The sequence below is a fragment of the Gymnoscopelus microlampas genome (genome assembly GCF_963454915.1).
Source record: "Gymnoscopelus microlampas genome assembly, chromosome: 15".
Classification (NCBI taxonomy): Eukaryota; Metazoa; Chordata; class Actinopteri; order Myctophiformes; family Myctophidae; genus Gymnoscopelus; species Gymnoscopelus microlampas.
Genome location: NC_139952.1, coordinates 38509979 through 38528495, shown reverse-complemented (window position 1 = coordinate 38528495; position 18517 = coordinate 38509979). Strand labels below are relative to the sequence as shown.

The following is an 18517-nucleotide window of genomic DNA, read 5'->3' as shown; positions in this document are numbered from 1 at the left end:
TAGTTTGTATAGTTTCAATGTAGAGATTATGTATTTTTTGATATTATACTGTTCAGTCTGAGGATAGGTTCTTGGTTTACCTATGATCCTAGATTACTATGTCTATGCATTTGATGTATTACCTGGATTAAGAGCGTCTGCTAAATGCCTAAATGCCTAAATTGTAAATGGGTGGATATTGTCACTGTCAGGTGGAAACCTTGTACTGTATGTCCAAAGCTGTTACTTTCCAGGAACACAGACAGACTTAGAAGCACATAGGAAAACTCAGGAAGACATACAAACAATAACTTAACTAGAAAAAGTGCTCCTCGGAGCACAGGTCTCCGCCAGGTCAGGTAGGTTATTGTGGCCTCCTGTTGGCGCTATAATAGGCCAATGTGAAAAGGGTGCCATGTCTTCTTAGGCCTTGCACGGCAATCGGACACTGCATTCATGATTTGAGGCATTTTGTTAAAAAAATGTGTTTTGCTAAATTAGACCTGCTGGTGGCGCTATAACAGGCAAATATTAAAAGGGTAGCATTTGTTCCGCAACATAGTGTGAATATGCGTGCAAAGTCTGACCACAATCGGACACTGCGTTCATGATTTGCGGCATTTTGTTCAAAACGGGCCACTACTGCAAACTTTAGATGTGAATTTTAGCCAATCGGGATGGAATATGAAAAATTAAAGATCCACCTTGATCACATGACTATAGAGATCATGTGTACCGATTTGCATGAAATTTGGATAAAATCGGAAGGAGTAATGTAAAGAAATATGTTTTACATAAGTCTGCCTCCTGGTGGCGCTATAAAAGGCAGATGTGAAAAATGCAGGGCAAAGGTTTTTCCTTGACCTCTAGGGAGTGCGCATACAAAGTTTTACGCAGATTGGTGCAGTTAAAGGTAAAAACACGTATCGGGCTGTTATAGCGCCACCATGAGGCTGATTAGAAAAATCTCAAGTGGTATTTCTTCCTCGGCATAGTGGGAATGTGCGTGCAAAGTTTCACAGAAATTACATGCTGCTGCATAATTTGAGGCATTTTGTTCAAAACAGCAGTCCTGCAAACTTTGGAAGCCATTTTTAGCCAATCAGGATGGAATATGAAAAATCTGAAAGACCCGTTTTGTTTAATGACTATAGAGATACTGTGTACCGATTTGCGTGATGTTTGGACAGAATCTGTGAAAAAATGTGTTTAGCAAAAAGCGGCCTCCTGGTGGCGCTATAACAGGGCCATGTGAAAACATTGGGGCAGAGGTTCTGAATTGGCATCCAGGGAGTGTGTGTGCACAGTTTTGCTGCGATCAAGCCAACGGTGCGGGAGGTTAGCTGTCCACAGACGGACGGACGGACGGACGGACGGACAGACGGACGGACGGACAGGGGGTAAAACATACTCTCTCGCCATGCCTTTCGGCCTGGCGGAGAAAATAAACGTTTTAGCTTGTTACTAAAATATATAATATATAAAAGTGAAACACTTCATAAGATGAAATCAGTTGAACTAAATAAGTGCAATACGGGATGTATGGTAGGAAACACTATCATCAATCACCTGATGTATGCTGATGACCTGGTTGTACTAAGTCCGTACAGTGGAGGGTTACAACAGTATGGCACTGACCATGACATTATATATAATGCAAAAAAAAAAGTAGTGTCATGATTGTGAGAAGTAAGGATGATAAGAAATTGGCTTTTCCAGCCTTTTCTTTAAGCAACAGTCCTTTATCATTGGAAATTAAGTATCTGGGCCACATATTTACTGACAACCTCCAAGATGACAGAGACATCTCTAGGCAGTGCTGCATACTCTATGCCCAGGCCAATATGCTGCTTCGAAGGTTCAGTATGTGCTCTGATCCTGTTAAATGTGCTCTATTTAAAGCATTTTGCACTCCCATGTATACAGCCTTCTTGTGGTGCTCATACAAGAAGGGTAGTATGCGGAGGCTAAAGGTAGCATATAATGATGCCTTGAGGATTCTACTTAAGGTTCCCAGATGGCATAGTGCCAGTCACTTATTTGTGTCATGTGGTATTCACACTTGTGAGGCTCTCTTAAGGCACTCCATGTATGGTTTCATGTCACGCCTGGACGAGTCCAGGAATAGTATTATTGAGGATATAGTCAATCCTGGGAAAAGCTGTCTCCGGTACTCATCCAGGCTACGGAACCACTGGAGAAACAGTCTCTATGTGTGATTTGTATGTAATAGTTTGTACTTGTTTGTATGATGTGTTTTTATCTATTTTTATTGTTTTATTTTCTTATATTTGTATGTCTTATCTGTATGCAATATGGACCCCTTGAGTGTCTGGAATAAAGTTTGAATTGAATTGAATGAAAAAGAATTACAAACAGATACACAATGGAGCGTGATTGTGGATTTGAACTTGAAACAAGGCTTTAAAATGCATTGAGGGAGTCGTGGACATGAAAAGCAAAAAAGGATTTGCCAACCTCAGTGTTTGCAATACGGCTTTTTAAGTAAAAGTAAGTCATTAGATATTGTAGGGCTCTCATTTTTCCCAGACAATGTCTCAGACGGATACAAAGGATGTTTCTCAATGAGGGTTTTAAAAACAAATATAAACCAATGTTGACAACATGCCCGGGCCCGGATCGGAAGCAAAGATGGGAGTTTGGTGAAGGCCATTACTTCCGATGTCATCTGAGGGCTTAAATGTGGTGTAAAGCACAATATGTCTATCAGTTTTTCCACTTTAAACTATGTTTATATCAGTCTCACAGTGTCGAAAATGGTAACCCATCATCCGTTCCTTTATTCAGTGAAAAAGCCTTGAACGAGCATGGGGGGAGATGCATCACGAGACGATAGGAAGCAAAAACCACCACTCCCAGAAGATGAAGCAGCTTTAGTTTCCTGCCTCTTACACCATGCAGCATTAAATATTGAGAATGTCTCCTGACTGACAAATGCGGTCCAGATATACTACTCGAGTGAAAAAACAACAACAAAAAGAAAACAAAGTGCCATGCAAAAAAAATCGAGAAGATGGTGAAATATAGAATGGTGAAACCATGAATAAAAGAAAACTAGTTTATATCAGTTCCTAAAAGTCTGTCTGTGTATCTTCTTTGCAGTACATACAGTATTATCCACTGTAGAACCTTCTGGTATTTATGCTGCACCTACTGTAGTTTCTAAGCCGAAAAACGGATTTCAGGAGATTTGAACGAAGGCTCAGGGAGATGTTGTTGACACCTCAAGTTGGCAGAAAACTGCCACCCAATTTAACCCATTAAGACCTGAGGCCGATTCTACAAAATGTCTTCTAAAAAAACAGTTTTCTGAAACACTTATGTTGCTATATCAGTGGTTCTCAAACTTTTTCATGTCAAGGACCCCCAAAATTATATGTATTTGGACGCCGAGCCCCATCTCAACATATTTTGTTCCAGGGACCCCCATGAAGCAAAGATTTGAGGTAAAATGTTCGCTTTAAAAGAATATATATATTCAAAAATAGCAGATCTACAAGCTTGTAGCGCGGCACGAAGTGACGTGCTATGAGCTTGTATATCTCCTATGTTTGAATAGCCAAAGTATAAAATAACGCTTTTTAGCTAAAAATCTAAAATGACACATAATGCTTTCCCGGTCTTAAGGGGTTAAATAAATTATTCACGTCTTCTTATGTCTAATTAGGACTAGTATAATTAGGCTATCCAAGCTGAAGTTGATTTGCATTGAGAGCAGCTGTTAATTTTCTTAAAGGGTTCAAGACTGATGAAGGAAGATTGCAGATGAGTTGGCAATTAATTTAACAGAGAAAAAGAAAGTTAGAATATACTGCCATGTCTTGATCCTGCCACTATATTCAATGATTTTAGCTCGATAAAATGTCAATATGTGTGGATGAAGACACTTTTTATTCCATGCATTTTTATTTGGCTTTAGACGCAAACAGCAGTGTTTGACGGCTCAGTGGAAGTTCCATGCTAATCACCGGGCCAACTAAGGAATATCTAAACATGACTGACCTTAAAAGGAGTAGTTCATAGACATAAATATAATTCTAACAAAAGGAAACCGACATCTAGTACGAGCTTTGCTCTATGCTGCTCGGTTGTCAATCCTCAATAAATGGATCGATGACAGTCCTCCAAGTGTCCTACTATGATTTGAGAAAGTGTTACGTTTAATGCCCTTGGAGAGACTATCATATGTTCTACGGGGTACCTTGTCCGAATTTGTAGAAGCATGGCTGCCCTTAGCCCCATATATAGGGGATGAGTGGCTTAATGTCTTTGGAGTGACGGAGGATGTCAGTTAGTTGCCATACTAATTGGGAGGCAGGGGAGGGATACAAGTAGAGCTCTATATGGGAGTGAGGTTGTTGGCAGCAATATTGTGATGATTATTATATACTGTATTTTCATGATGTATTTGGTGTGAAGTATTTTATGATTTGTCTTTTTCTTTTGTGTTTCTGTCTTTATTGTATTGTTATGTTGGGCTATGCTGTGCCCTATGTCCTGTCATGCTCGTGGTGTATTGTCTACCTTATTGTCTAATAAAAAAATATTGAAAAAGAAAAGGAGTTGTTCACCCCAAAAATGACTTATTTTCTATTAATTACACACCCCATGAAGCCTCAAATTCATGGAGATCTATTGTGTTATCGGTCATCAAATTATTGGTTTAGGAATGCCACAAAAAACAAAAGAAATCTCCAAGAATTCACGGCTTCATGGGGTGTGTAATTGATAGAAAATAAGCAATTTTTTGGGTGAACTTGGGTCTAAAATAGACCAAGGAAGTGCACTCCATCTCACACTCCCTTGCAGTTGCACATGCGCACACAAAATCTACTTTTTCTTCTGCATTAACATGACAGTTGATGACAGAAGACTAGCTCCACTTTGTGGAAGCTAATGTAGCCTCGTTACCAGCCTTACTCATCTGCGAAGACAAAAGCCTGGTCACGGCCTAATGCAGAGTGTGTCTATAGGGGCGGGAATTCCGTTGTAGGTATTTCCCCCGGAAACTATCTTTTTCGACCAATCACAACACTTGTTTCATTCACGGACAATGTAAACAGATTTGTAAAGCGTCAACACACTTTTTCCTTGGGCGGTACTTCTGCCAAATTCCGGTACTTCCGCTTAGACACTCAACCGCCTAGGTCTTGCCCAGCGTGAAGCTAATGGGGATCCTAATAAAGAAGAGAAAATACCGTATGACAACTTTACAGTTCCTTCTTATGACCCTCATCAGATAGTTTTACTGCATTTGGACACAAATCGCTGGCAAAAGTATTCCTTTGGAAGGTCCCACAGCTTAGAAACGTGAGAGGCCTTAAGGTGCCGGCCAGGGACAGACATTTTGAGTTGTGACAAAGGTCTCCAAAATGTGATTAAGGCTCATTTAAGGTTTATTTGCTCGACTGAGGTCACAAGAGTGGCGAGGAATGAGGAATGAGCCCTCGGAGAGCAGACCTTAAAGCCAAGGTTACTGTATTAATACAGTATCTCAGAGAGAGAGAGAGAGAGAGAGAGAGAGAGAGAGAGAGAGAGAGAGAGCGAGAGCGAGAGAGTCCTAAAATGTAAGTTAGCATAGGTTAACGAACCTGGCAAAAGAACAAGAGAGCTGGAGAGAGAAAGAGCGTTAGTGTATTATTTCAATGGTTCTCAAACTGTGGGTCAATCGGGAGTCTCGGGACCCCCAGGACTTTTAAAACCTTTTTAATACCCAAAGAAAAATAAAAAAATCACACCCTGTGTGAAGGTAGCGGCGCCTTTGATACATTTTGTCATCGATATGTGTTTATAATGTGTTTATAGCCACGTGTCACGTGAAGCTTGACCAATCACTTTGTTGACGTACGCACCTGACCAATCAGAACGTTGACGCACACGAACAAAGTCAGGTATAGAGCAGGATCCGCTCTGTCTTTTTAGCGGCTCGCGCCGCTAAAAAGACTGCATCAAAAGTAATCAACAAACATTGGCCATATTGTCAAATAATATAAGAAAGAGGCAACAATGATGAAAATAGCGGATCCACAAGCTCACAACGCCTCACAATGAGAGGCGTTGTGAGCTTGTGGATCTGCTATTTTAGTCAAACAAAATGTAATGCCTCAACTCCTACTATTGCAAGTGCTTTTTCAGGCTTGGGGGGGTCCCCCGTTTGAATATGATTATTTTGAGGGGGTTGAAGGTTGAGAAACACTGTATTATTTGACACTTGCTTTGGCAATGTAAACGTACATTCCCCATGCCAATAAAGCCACTTTGAATTGAATAGAAAGATAGAGACAAAGTGGCTCACTGTAGGCTACTGTAGACTAGAGAGAGAGAGAGAGAGAGAGAGAGAGAGAGAGAGAGAGAGAGAGACTCAGTGGAGGATTGTGTCAGGGCAACGGAGAGGCGATGAGTTAGCATGTTTGATGGGGTGTGAAATTGCGGTTAACCGGGCTAGCCACAGCCGCAACCTCACTAATATAATTAGTGTCAGGTGTAGTGTTGGACAATGTACTCAACCACAAATACATGAGTCAAAGTATAGATACTCCTTGTCAAGTATTATTCAATTACAATTGATACCATCACGCAGAAGGAAATGTTTGGATCGGGGGGAGTCTGGTGCAACGCTCAGGTCCAGGACCTGGTGAGACGAAGAAGGAGCCCGGCCAGGAGGCCACCCACAGAGCCCAGTCCCTCCACGTGCCAGAGCCTCCCCCAGTCCCGGCAGAGTAGTTCCGGGGAAGCAGACTGAGTGGCCCTGTCTTTCCCTAAGAGGACTGACCGTGGGTAGCTACTGGGACGTAAGTCGGGGCTTGATCAACCCCGGCTGGGGCCCTGGGCCGAGGGTGTATGTTGTTGCGAGACCCGAAATACCCAATGACCCCAGGCTACAACACTGATGATACGTCCCAGGTGCATCCATGTGATGCCGTCTTTATAGAAAGTTTCATGCCTTCTAAATCAGTAGTTCTCACACATTCAAATGTTCAAAAATAGCAGATGTACAGCTCACAGTGTGGCACGAAATGACGCCACGCTGTGACCTTGTCTATCTGCTATTTTTTAATAGCCAGAGCAAAAATCTAAAATGACACAGATGCATTCCCGGTTTTAATGGGTTAAAAGTGCTCAAAATTATTATGCTTTAAAAAAAAGAAATCAGTCAACAAAAATACAAATTACGAAGTACATTTTCTTCTTATTATCAATGGAAATAGACGATCTACAAGCTCACAACATGTCGCGTTGCGATGCGTTGTGAGCTTGTACATCGGCTATTTAATGTTTAATGTAGTGGAGTGAAAGTCCAGTCCAAGTATCCAAAAATACAAATACTCAAGTAAAGTACAGATATTAAAGAAAGTACAGTACTTGAGTGTATATATTATGTACTTATTCTGTCCACCACTGGTCAAATTGAAACAGCTTTGTCACTCACCTCCTCCCAGCCTTTCCCATTGGTGTAGGAGATGACGTCCAGCAGGGGATTGGACAAGTAGCCGTCACTGTTGAAGGAATAGTCCCGTCCACCGATGGATATGTTCGTAAAATACCTGGGAAAGTAGACAAGACAGTACAAGGTTAATAAATAATATACTACTGTGTATACGGTATATTTTTTAAGCGATTCTCCCCGTTTCTACAACTGACTTTGTGTGTTTGTATGTACTGTATGTCCCCATGAGCATGAGATCAACTGTTTGCGACGCCCGCTCAAAACACACACAGGAACGCAAAGCGTGAATGTACACGCACGCACCAAACACACAAACAAAGAAAAAGATACAGAGCACACGCACGCGTACGTGTGCATGCATGCACAACGCACATTATAGCAGCAGCCTGTCGTGTCGATCTTTGAAAGGACATTAACATTGCTTCTCTAGTTCATATACTAATAGCTCAATGAAATAAAGTCATCAAGGGCACCACTTACTTCACACTGGGTGTGATGTTTTTACAAATACAGTACACAGCACCAAGATAAGAAATAATAAGGACAGACATATTGCTCTGTCCTTAGTGTGAGAGTTTTGTATAAGGTTGGTATTATGTTGAGGTGGCAGGTAGACATACAGTAATGGACCATAATACCTAGCAACTATAATCCCTATAGCTGTATTTGGTTTAATTAAGAATACATTGGAAGGTGCGTGTGTGTGTGTGTGTTTAAAGTACTACAGTTTGTTTTAATGAGAAAAAGGTTAACGTTTCAACCGGATTTGACCACAGACGGTAAACAAAACCACCAAATAGCAAAACAAAACTGTCTTTAGAAAGTAATGATGCTTTCACAGACACAGTTACTAACTCTATGCACGTCTTTTTTTCCTCTTTTTTTGTTGTTGCTCAAATTAGCTGAATCCGCTGGGGGGCTAGGCAAGTAATTTGCTGGATTTGCTGGATATACTGTACCTAGCAGAACATTTTCAATAGCAACATGAAATACCCCAGCGTATCAAGGAACATTTGTCGCGTTTGCAGTGTTTGCACTTTGCTAGGAAAGGCAGAAAAGAACACGATACAGAGATAACAAGAATATAAAACAAATCGAAATCCAATTCACGGAACTGAGACCCTTTCTCAGCAGGAAGCAAACACCATGGTTGTCTGTGCTAAAGACAGAAGAACGCATTTGCCCTGATGGGAACGGAAATCACAGTGTTGAGGTGATGCAAGCAATGAGGTGAGAGACACAAAGAGGTGAGTGGAAAGGGAAAAAAGGGAGATAGAAAGTAGAAAATAGAAGTAGAAAATAATTGAGCTGTATAACAATAGCTCACACAGGGAAACGGAGGAGGAGGTAAGAGAAGAAAAGAAAACTTTCACAAATACAATTGGGGTCCTTGAGGGGTTATATGGGGTCCCCAGCAAAATTAGGAACAGTTTAGACACCTAGCCTAAGCCCTAGTGTCGCAAAGTGACACATTGTCAGCTGTAAAGTATAAGTATAGTACCTCAAAATTGTACTTACAAGTACAGTACTTGAGTACTTAGTAAATGTACTTAGTTACTTTACACCACTGGTTCTCTCTAATTCTCGTGTGGAAAGTGGCTTAATTTCACTATAGTTTCACCAGCTAGAAAGCAGGCCATTCTAGGTCTTACTTGGAAAAAAAGATCTCAGAACTCAAGTGACTACATGGCGAAATAAAGGTGAAATAAGTCCAATGAGAGAATGTACTGTACAAGAATGATGGTAATACAGATCACAGGTTTCTCTCTCCTTCTTTAATTAAACATAAAGCTTAAAAGTGCATCACAGCTTTCTAATAAAACTCCCACGCACCCATTAACTATCTCTCTCTCTATCTCTATCACTATCTCTCTCTCTCTCTCTCTCTCTGTCTCTCTCTCCCTCTACGTCTCTCTCCCTCTCCATCCCTCCCTCTCCACAACCACCACTGAAGTAAAAAAAAAACATTAAAAGCGTAGCCAGCGGCCATCTAATTTCAAAACGGACAAAAATAAGCATTGCGTTGAAGTGAAGACACTCACAAACCAAAATTATATGTTGTGTAAAATTGTCGATGGGGCCTAAACACACACACACACACACACACATGCACACACACGCACGCACGCACGCGCAAGAACCACTATAAGTGAAGTGCTCTCTCTGCAATCAGCATATTATGAGCTAATTCCGGTTACTTCAGACTGATTGTGCGATTGTACCATCCATTCTTATGCCGAGTAGCTTACAATGAGCGCATCAGTAGAATAATGCTGCTTGACAACTTTTCAGTCAGGGCTGTGACCTAGACAGTGCCTCTGTCTGTCTGTCTGTCTGTCTGTCTGTCTGTCTGTCTGTCTGTCTGTCTTGGGCATAGCTTCCGGCACCGTCCGACCGATTGGCTTCAAACATGGTGTGTGTACTCGAGATGACCCGGGGGCGTGCAGTGCCCAGTGGGAAGTCGATCGGACAAACTGTTTCCGAGAACAAAAACCCCCCCACAAATATCTGTATCTGCCCATGGGTCTGTGGATGATGCCTACCCATCGGCGGAGCTTTGTGTCACGTTTGTGCCACTGCACCAGTATAAGAGGTAGCATGTACAATGGAACGCCATTCGCGTAATACATGTACTGTACATCATTCATCAATACAATGTCAGCAGTTTCAGGGATACCTGTATCTACATATTTAGGTTGTATGGTAGTGGGTTCTGCGCGGGGTACTCTGACAACAAGTACAACTTGCATCATTCCCGAGGAGGCCAGTTCCCTCAAGTACTGCACTGGGTGGGTACTCTGACAACAGGTACAGAGGTGGAAGAAGTACTCAGATATTTTACTGCCGATACCACAATATAAAAATACTCTGTTACTTACAAGTAAAAGGCCTGTGTTCAAAATGTTACTTGAGTAAAAGTACAAAAGTATTAGCATCAAAATATACTTAAAGTACCAAAATGAAAAGTAAAAATGTTTGAAAATAGTAGACCTACAAGCTCACAACGTGTGACCTTGCACACACACACGCACACACAGTGATACAGTCACAGTGTACAGTGGAAGCAATGAGGTTGAAAGAGGCGTGTTCTGAAGTACGCGCACTACCACCTACTGTGGTAGTTGTGGGAGGGAGGGGGGACTTATTCTAGTTGTGTTTAAGTAGTTAAGTTGAGGTGAGGGGACAAGTGGCTGCCCGTTATATCGAGTTAGCCCCCGGTCCCATTAGGCTGACCCCGATATAACCCTGATAACGAGGCTGTTCAGTCTTTCTTTCCAACCTGTAGAAGGTGACGTTTCTTTGACTTCAAGGCATTTCCGCTTTATTAGCCAGCACAGTGGAGCGAGACAGTAAATGCAGGGTGAAGGCGAAGGGAGGGTGTGTTGGGGGGGGGGGGGGGTGGATTGTCAAGTGACACACAGGTGCTGCTGAATGAATCAGATTCAAGGCCAGCAGTCAAACGCACGCTAACTGGTTTTCAAACCCCGGCAGCTAAAGGAAAAAATAAAACCCACTCTAATCATCGTCCTACAAAGTGCCTGCCTGCCTGCAGCTAAGCCACGTCAAACAACATGTTGACATGCTCTTTGAGCTTGTCAGAAGCATGCGCACACACACACACACACACACACCTCAGAGGAGTACAAAAAGCCCATCACTCGCACAGAGCATGTTTCTTCAGCATCAGGTTCTTGTGTAACATTGACCTAACACATGTACTGCACTCTTGATGATGTCACACACACGCATACACACGCGTGTACACACACACACACACACACACACACACACAAAACATGCGGTGGGGGAGAACCTGGGGGACGAGGCTTTTATAACAGCAAGCGTCCATCTAAAGCACTGGTTCTTCTCGACGTCGTTGTCGGGTCCAGCAGGGACCACCAGGGGTCCAAATGGACTCCATGACCTGCTGCTTTCGACAAGTGTTGTTATTGGGATCTGCAGGGAATTATGGTCTATAGAGCAGTGGTTCCCAAACAGTGGGTCGGGACCTATGGGTTTATGGGTCGCAAGTAAATATCACCCTTTTTTCCTGTTTCCTACATTATAAAAAATATATATATATATTTTAAAAGTGTCTTTAACAAAGAAATCACAACTTTTCATCAACTCAAAACAATTACAACATTTAAATATAGCATTTGATAAATAAAATGAACAAATAATAATTTCCATAAATAAATAGTGAGCTTATTAGTGAGCTTATATTATAAGTAGTGAGCTCACAACACGGCGCGTTGTGAGCTTGTAGATCTACTATTTTCACTAGTTTGGGTCCCGGGCAACATCTAATTTCTTTTTAGATCTTGAGCTAAAAAGGTTGGAAACCACTGGTGTAGAGAACTACGCACCCTCACCAGGAAAGAGAGGAGTATGTTTTCCCCACAGCCACAGTGTCAATGTAATGCACACCTCCTCTCTTCCCCTGATTTCATTTTCGAGCCCCATTTCCCAGCCTTCATCCCCCAGAAATGATACATAAGACACTTAAGACATATAGCAATGCCATGGCCATAAGTCATATACACACTCACTGTTGTAGGGATGCCAACCTCCTCTCCTCTCCTCTCCTCTCCTCTCCTCTCCTCCATTATCTTCTTTTCTCATGTCTTTTTTTGTGTTGCCTTAAAACACTCTTGCACAACAGACCTACAGCTTGAAAACCTCGCTAAACCTCCTCAGCTATCAACACACAATCATCACAATCTCTTCTTTATGCCTCTGTTCTGTTCTTTTGCCTCACAATCTCAGTCCAATCGCTCTGTCCTCCACCATTCTGCCTCACAGTCTATCTATGGATTTCCAGACAAGCACCAGCGTAGAGCAAGGGGTCTTCAACAGGGGGTCCGGGACCCTTAAGGGGTCCTAACAGAGTTACTATAGAGGGCCGCCAAATTGTTGTGTGATAGGACCTTTTTTTTTATTATTAACCTCTTGAATCCTAGCATCCTTTTTCTGGGGCGACCATTTGCGGAAAATAGCAGATGTACAAGCTCCCAACGCGTTGGGAGCTTGTAGATCTGCTATTTTCAGCCAAAGGTCAAGTTTACTAAGTACTGAAGGTTTATGTGGTTAAATGTCTGAAAGTACACATCAACATGAATCCAACATACACTGATGACAGAGTTGTCAAAAAAAGTCTATGAAGCTATCTATGAAATCTCTGAAAAGATTTAATCTGCAACAATATGCAGTGGGGGTCCCTGCTTCATCTCTCTCTCGGCTAAGGGGTCCTTGGCTTGAAAAAAAACGTTGAAGACCCCTGGCGTAGAGAGAGAAGGAGAGAGAGAGAGAGAGAGAGAGAGGAGAGGAAAAGACAAAGCAATAACATTTAAAAACAGAGAATGCCAGAAGGTGAGTGGGAGAGATGCAGCCAGAATGTGAAAGAGAACATATTTGAGAGTGCAGGCAACCCAAGACTCTGGGGCATAATAGTATATAGTGCTATTCTACGTATGTCACTGTCGGGCAGAAACCTCTTAACTCCATATTTCAACTTGTGTTTTTTCGTAAATTAACACATTGACTGCCAGAATTATTTCAGATTTTTTTTTGCAGTTTTCTGCCAGAGATTTTTCATTGAAAAAACAAAAAAGTACTCAGGAGCCAAGATACAGATTTTTTAAGTTTTAAGTTAACAAGGAAGTGGATAGGAGTCTAGATCTTCAAAAAATCATATCTCCTTGGTCTTTGGGTCAAATAAAAAAAAAATGTAAAAAAAAGATATATATGCGTTTTTTTTCTAAAAACGCAAATATGCGTTATTGGCAGGCAACTAGTTAACGCCGTGCTTGATCATACTGTAGCCTACATACTACAGTATCACACAAAAACATCAAAAGTAGCAGATCTACAAGCTCAAAACGCGGCGCGAAGCGTTTTGAGCTTGTAGATCTGCTACTTTTGATGTTTTTTAATTTTAAATCCTGAAAAGTAACCGTTTTGGACATATGGGTTCCCTAATAACTCGAGACTAGATGAACAATGAAGTTCAAAATCTGCTCAGAGCGCAGTGCAATACAAAACTTTCAAAGCCAATGACACAGGCTTCCGTATGGCTATAGGTCAAACCTGACCTGAGTGGACAAAATGTACAATTACAGAGGTTTATTCACTAATATATTCAGCTTGCCTATAAGGTCAGCGTGCAATGTTCCGGTGCCTAAGCAATCGGCTACAGGTGGAGAGACTGGTTGTATAAGCTCACCTTAAAAAACAACCATTCCTGACACTTTCTCCTCCAGTCTGACCCTGAACACTGGTGCATTCATACACGGACGCGAGCAGCAGATTAAATGAATGATTCTCATCCTTTTTTAATATATGAAGGACCCCCACTCCCCCAGTTTGATATGCTATATGCATTAGGCCACACTAGACCCCTATTTAACCCATTCAATCCGTGAACGCATCCACACATGTCTTCTAAATCCAATAGTTTCCTGAAACACTTATGTTGCTATACTATCAGTGGTTTTTCACGTCACGAACCCCCAAAATGATATGTATTTGGTCACAGACCCCCATCTCAAAATATTTTGTTCCAGGGACCCCCAGACGCAAAGATTTGAGTTACAAATGTTGTCTTAAAAAAATAAAATATATTTATATATATATACAGTATTCAAATATTTGCAGACTATAGCAAAGTGTGTTGGAATTAGGTAGTTAGGTCATGGGATTTAGTGGCCGAGTGACTGTTGAATCAGTTTGGGAAACAGATGATCAAACTAGAAAAAGTGCTCCTCGGAGCACAGGTCTCCACCAGGTCAGGTAGGCTATTGTGGCCTCCTGGTGGCGCTATAATAGGCCAACGTGAAAAGGGTGCCATTTCTTCTTAGGCCTTGCACGACAATCGGACACTGACTGCATTCATGATTTGAGGCATTTTGTTAAAAACATGTGTTTTGCTAAATTAGACCTGTTGGTGGCGCTATAACAGGCCAATGTTAAAAGGGTGGCATTTGTTCCTCAACATAGTGTGAATGTGCGTGCAAAGTTTGAGCGCAATTGGACGGTGCGTTCATGATTTGCAGAATTTTGTTCAAAACAAGCCAATAATGCAAACTTTAGATGTCAATCTTAGCCAATCAGTATGGAATATGAAAAATCAAACACATCCGTCGTGATCACATGACTATAGAGATCATGTGTACCGATTTGCGTGAAATTTGGATAAAATTGGAAGGAGTAGTATAAAAAATGTGTTTTACACAAGTCGGCCTCCTGGTGGCGCTATAAAAGGCAGATGTGAAAAATGCAGGGCAAAGGTTTTTCCTTGACCTATAGGGAGTGTGCATACAAAGTTTTACACAGATCGGTGCAATTATAGGTAAAAACACGAATCGGCCTGTTATAGCGCCACCATGAGGCTGATATGAAAATGTTCAAATGGTAGTTCTTCCTCAGCCTAATGGGAATGTGCGTGCAAAATTTCACGGAAATTGCATGCTGTGTTCATGATTTGAGGCATTTTGTTCAAAACGGTGCACTCCTGCAAACTTTGGAAGACATTTTTAGCCATTCAGGATGGAATATGAGAAATTTGAAAGACCCGTTTCGTTTAATGACTATAGAGATACTGTGTACCGATTTGTGGGATTTTTGGACAATATCTGTAGGAGTACTGTCAAAAAATGTGTTTTGCACAAATCGGCCTCCTGGTGGCGCTATAACAGGCCCCTGTGAAAAATTTGGGGCAGAGGTTCTGCTCTGGTATCCAGGGGCTGTGTGTGCACAGTTTCGCTGCGAGCAAGCCAACGGTGCCGGAGATTAGCTGTACACAGACAGATCGAATGACGGACGGACACACGGACGGACGGACAGGGGGTAAAACATACTCTCTCGCCATGCCTTTCGGCCTGGCGGAGACAATAACCCCTACGTGTGTGGGGTGCATTTGAGTTCATGCAGGTGTGTGTGTGTGTGTGTAACTGTGTGTTTGACCGACAGAGCTCTATGATCTATGATTCCCTGCCATTTGACAGGTTGACAGGCAGTGATTTATTTATGACCGGGGTCATAAACCCGTCTACGCCTCCCCTTCCTATACTCCTATCCACTCAATCCACAGACAGTGTTGCCAGGTCTGCTTATGACTTACGACTTTAGGCTTGTTTTTTCTATAAAGTCGCTTAAATATTGGAAGATGTGGGTTGTGTTTTTTTTGGGCTTGTTTCTTATGTACTGTATGTCAAGGACGCCCAAATTAATATGTATTTGTCCACGGACCCCGCCATCTGAAAATACTTTTTTTGTGCCATTCACCCCCATACAAGATTTGTGTATCTAAAATGTTTTTCAAGATTAAAAAAAAAAAGATAGCTGATCTACAAGCTCACAACGCAACACGTTATTCTCAAATAGCCGATGTAGATACGTAAGTTTAAGGTGCTCATGTGTTAGTCGCCTCTTTTTGGGCTTGTTTTCATAGAGCTGGTTGCTTATTTCTCTCGCAAAATCTGGACCACAGTCCCTTTCCTCCCACATGTCACTTTATCTGACGACAGACACACCCTACCCTATTATAACACACACACACACACACACACACACACACACACACACACACACACACACACACACACACACACACACACACACACACACACACACACGCAGCGCACACGCCTGTTTTCACAATGTTATTGGCCTCAATTACAACCTGAAGCTTTTGGACAACATGATGGAGAAGGCCCTGATAACACTGTGAGAATATATAATATTGACCTGAAACAAGCTTTTTGGTCTAACACCGAGCTCTATAATTTGTAACCAAACTTGTTGATGAGATATTGTTTAAAGGTGAGAGGACAAGTTATGCATTGTTTTTAAGCTAATTGAATATGACTCCAGGGCTGCCAACTTTTCAGAACACCTTGGAGTGAGATTTGATGGACATTTCCTTTCAGGCCCTTACCGATGTTGCCAATTCATTTCATTAATTTACTATTGATTTATTCACACCTCCATTATGTTAGGAAATAAATTATGAATCACCAAGCCACATAACCACACATTAAATAAATCATGAATCACCAAGCCACCGATACCACCAATCAAATATATAACCACATAACCATTATAGGTTCATGGGTTGGGTATTTGTAGTGCGAGAAAAGAGACAACATACTGTAGGAGAAGACGAGGAAGACTAGACTAGGACAAGAAACTCAGTCACACTGTCAGTCAGTCACAACTAGTCTCGAGAGCCAGACTGTTTCCTCCAACAATGTTCAAATACTTCTGTCATACAGTCTGGAGCAACGGAAGCTCTGAAAATGATCAGAGGATAAAGCGGATGAGATTCCTCCTCCCTGCTTCCGTTTCGTCTTTACAGTCGTGCAAATTTAATAAAAAAAGAATCAAAGCATTTATAGCTTGCTATCAGAAATGGAATTTCTAAAATAAAATGCAAAGATATTTTAAAATATATTTTTCGTTAATCCTGGTCTCTATACAAAAATGCTTGGACTATTTATTAGATCCAGCCACAATGTTCTCTCATCCAGTGCGTGCGTGCGTGCGTCTGTGTGTGAAATAGACATTTATTGCCAGTTTTCCCATACAATCCTACAGATCATTACATATAAACATCAAACAATCTTTCAGAGTAAGGACAGGAAGGTTCAAACAGCGAGTAGTGTTGTAGTCGACAGGAGTGATCAACTCGACACCAGTAACAGTCTGCTTAGCTTATCTGCTACAAGCAGTAACACATCAGTACACAGACATACCACAGCTTTCAATATGGCCACATCTTCCACTGTCAGGAGGGTGGCATATGTACGCCGGAGGGTTGCGGGTGCTGTGACAGTGCGCTCACGACAACCCGCCCCTCGCCCTCCTTATAACCCATTAAGACCTGAGGCCAATTCTACAATTCTGTTGCTAAATCGGTGGTTCTCAAACTTTTTCATGTCAAGGGACGCGCAAAATGATATGTATTTGGCCACCGACCCCCATCTCAAAATATTTAGTTCCTGGGACCCTCAGAAGCAAAGATTTGAGTTTAAAAAGTTTGCTTTATAAATGTATATATATTCAAAGATTTGCACACATTTTCACAATGTTTCAAAAATAGCAGATCTACAAGCTCAAAGCGTGGCACTCGGTGCCACTGTATGAGCTTGTATATCTGCTATTTTTAATAGCTAAAGTATAAAATTATGGTATAGGTGGTTACACAGATGCGTTCCTGGTTTTAAAGTGTTAAGACCTGAGTCCGATTCTACAAATGCCTTCGAAATCAGTGGTTCTAAAAGTTTTTCGGGCCAAGGACCCCCAAAATGATATGTATTTGGCTGCGGACCCCCATCTGAAAATGTTTTGTGCCAGCCAGGGACCCCCAGAAGAGAAGATTTGTGTTAAAAAAAATCCACTTTTTTATTTCAAGATCTTTCAAAAATGTTCAAATATGTACAAGCTTGCAGCTACTATTTCTGAATAGCCAGCGCTAAAATCTAAAATGACACAGATCCTTTCCCGTTTTTAACGGGATAAGCCTGGCTTTGCCTCCATACTGAGAGTTATGTGTCAGCTTAGCTTCTCTCCACTATAGATTTGCAAAGACTCGATCATGCTTTTTGGACAAGATGACGGATAAGGCCCTGATAACGTTGCGAGAATAAAATTGTTGCCGTCGGGCAGAAACCTCCTATCTCCATTCAAACCTTGTGTGTGTTCTTTCGTAAATTAACGCCCTACTTGACCATACTACAACGGTCACACAAAAGCATAAAAGGTAACAGATCCGCAAGCTACTTAAGCTTATAGATCTGCGACTTTTGCTATTTTTGGACAGTTTTGGACATATGAGGTTTCCACCCGACAGAGACAATATCATCAATTATATGGTGTGTGTCATATTGTCTTTTCTTTGATATGTAGTGCTGTGGGTGTAATAATCTCATCTACCAACCTAGGGCACCAAGACGTCAGTGAGATTGTCAACCCCCCACCAACATGTCATCTAGACTCTAGATGACCTCTAGATTCTAGAGGTCCGTCTCCCCTGGACATGAAAGTCTGGCTGGTAGCCTGGTACTGACA

The 18517-nt window shown here is 41.7% G+C and overlaps 1 protein-coding gene across 1 annotated transcript in view; it reads right to left on the bottom strand.

Moving 5' to 3' along the window:
• Positions 1-18517, bottom strand: part of grin2da (glutamate receptor, ionotropic, N-methyl D-aspartate 2D, a) — a gene marked incomplete at both ends in the record, with an annotated part of 226422 nt that overhangs the window by 89972 nt on the left and 117933 nt on the right. Inside the window, one exon of the mRNA XM_084080470.1 lies at positions 7430-7544. Coding sequence (XP_083936596.1) covers positions 7430-7544 — 115 coding nt within the window. The remainder of the gene's footprint in view (positions 1-7429; positions 7545-18517) is intronic.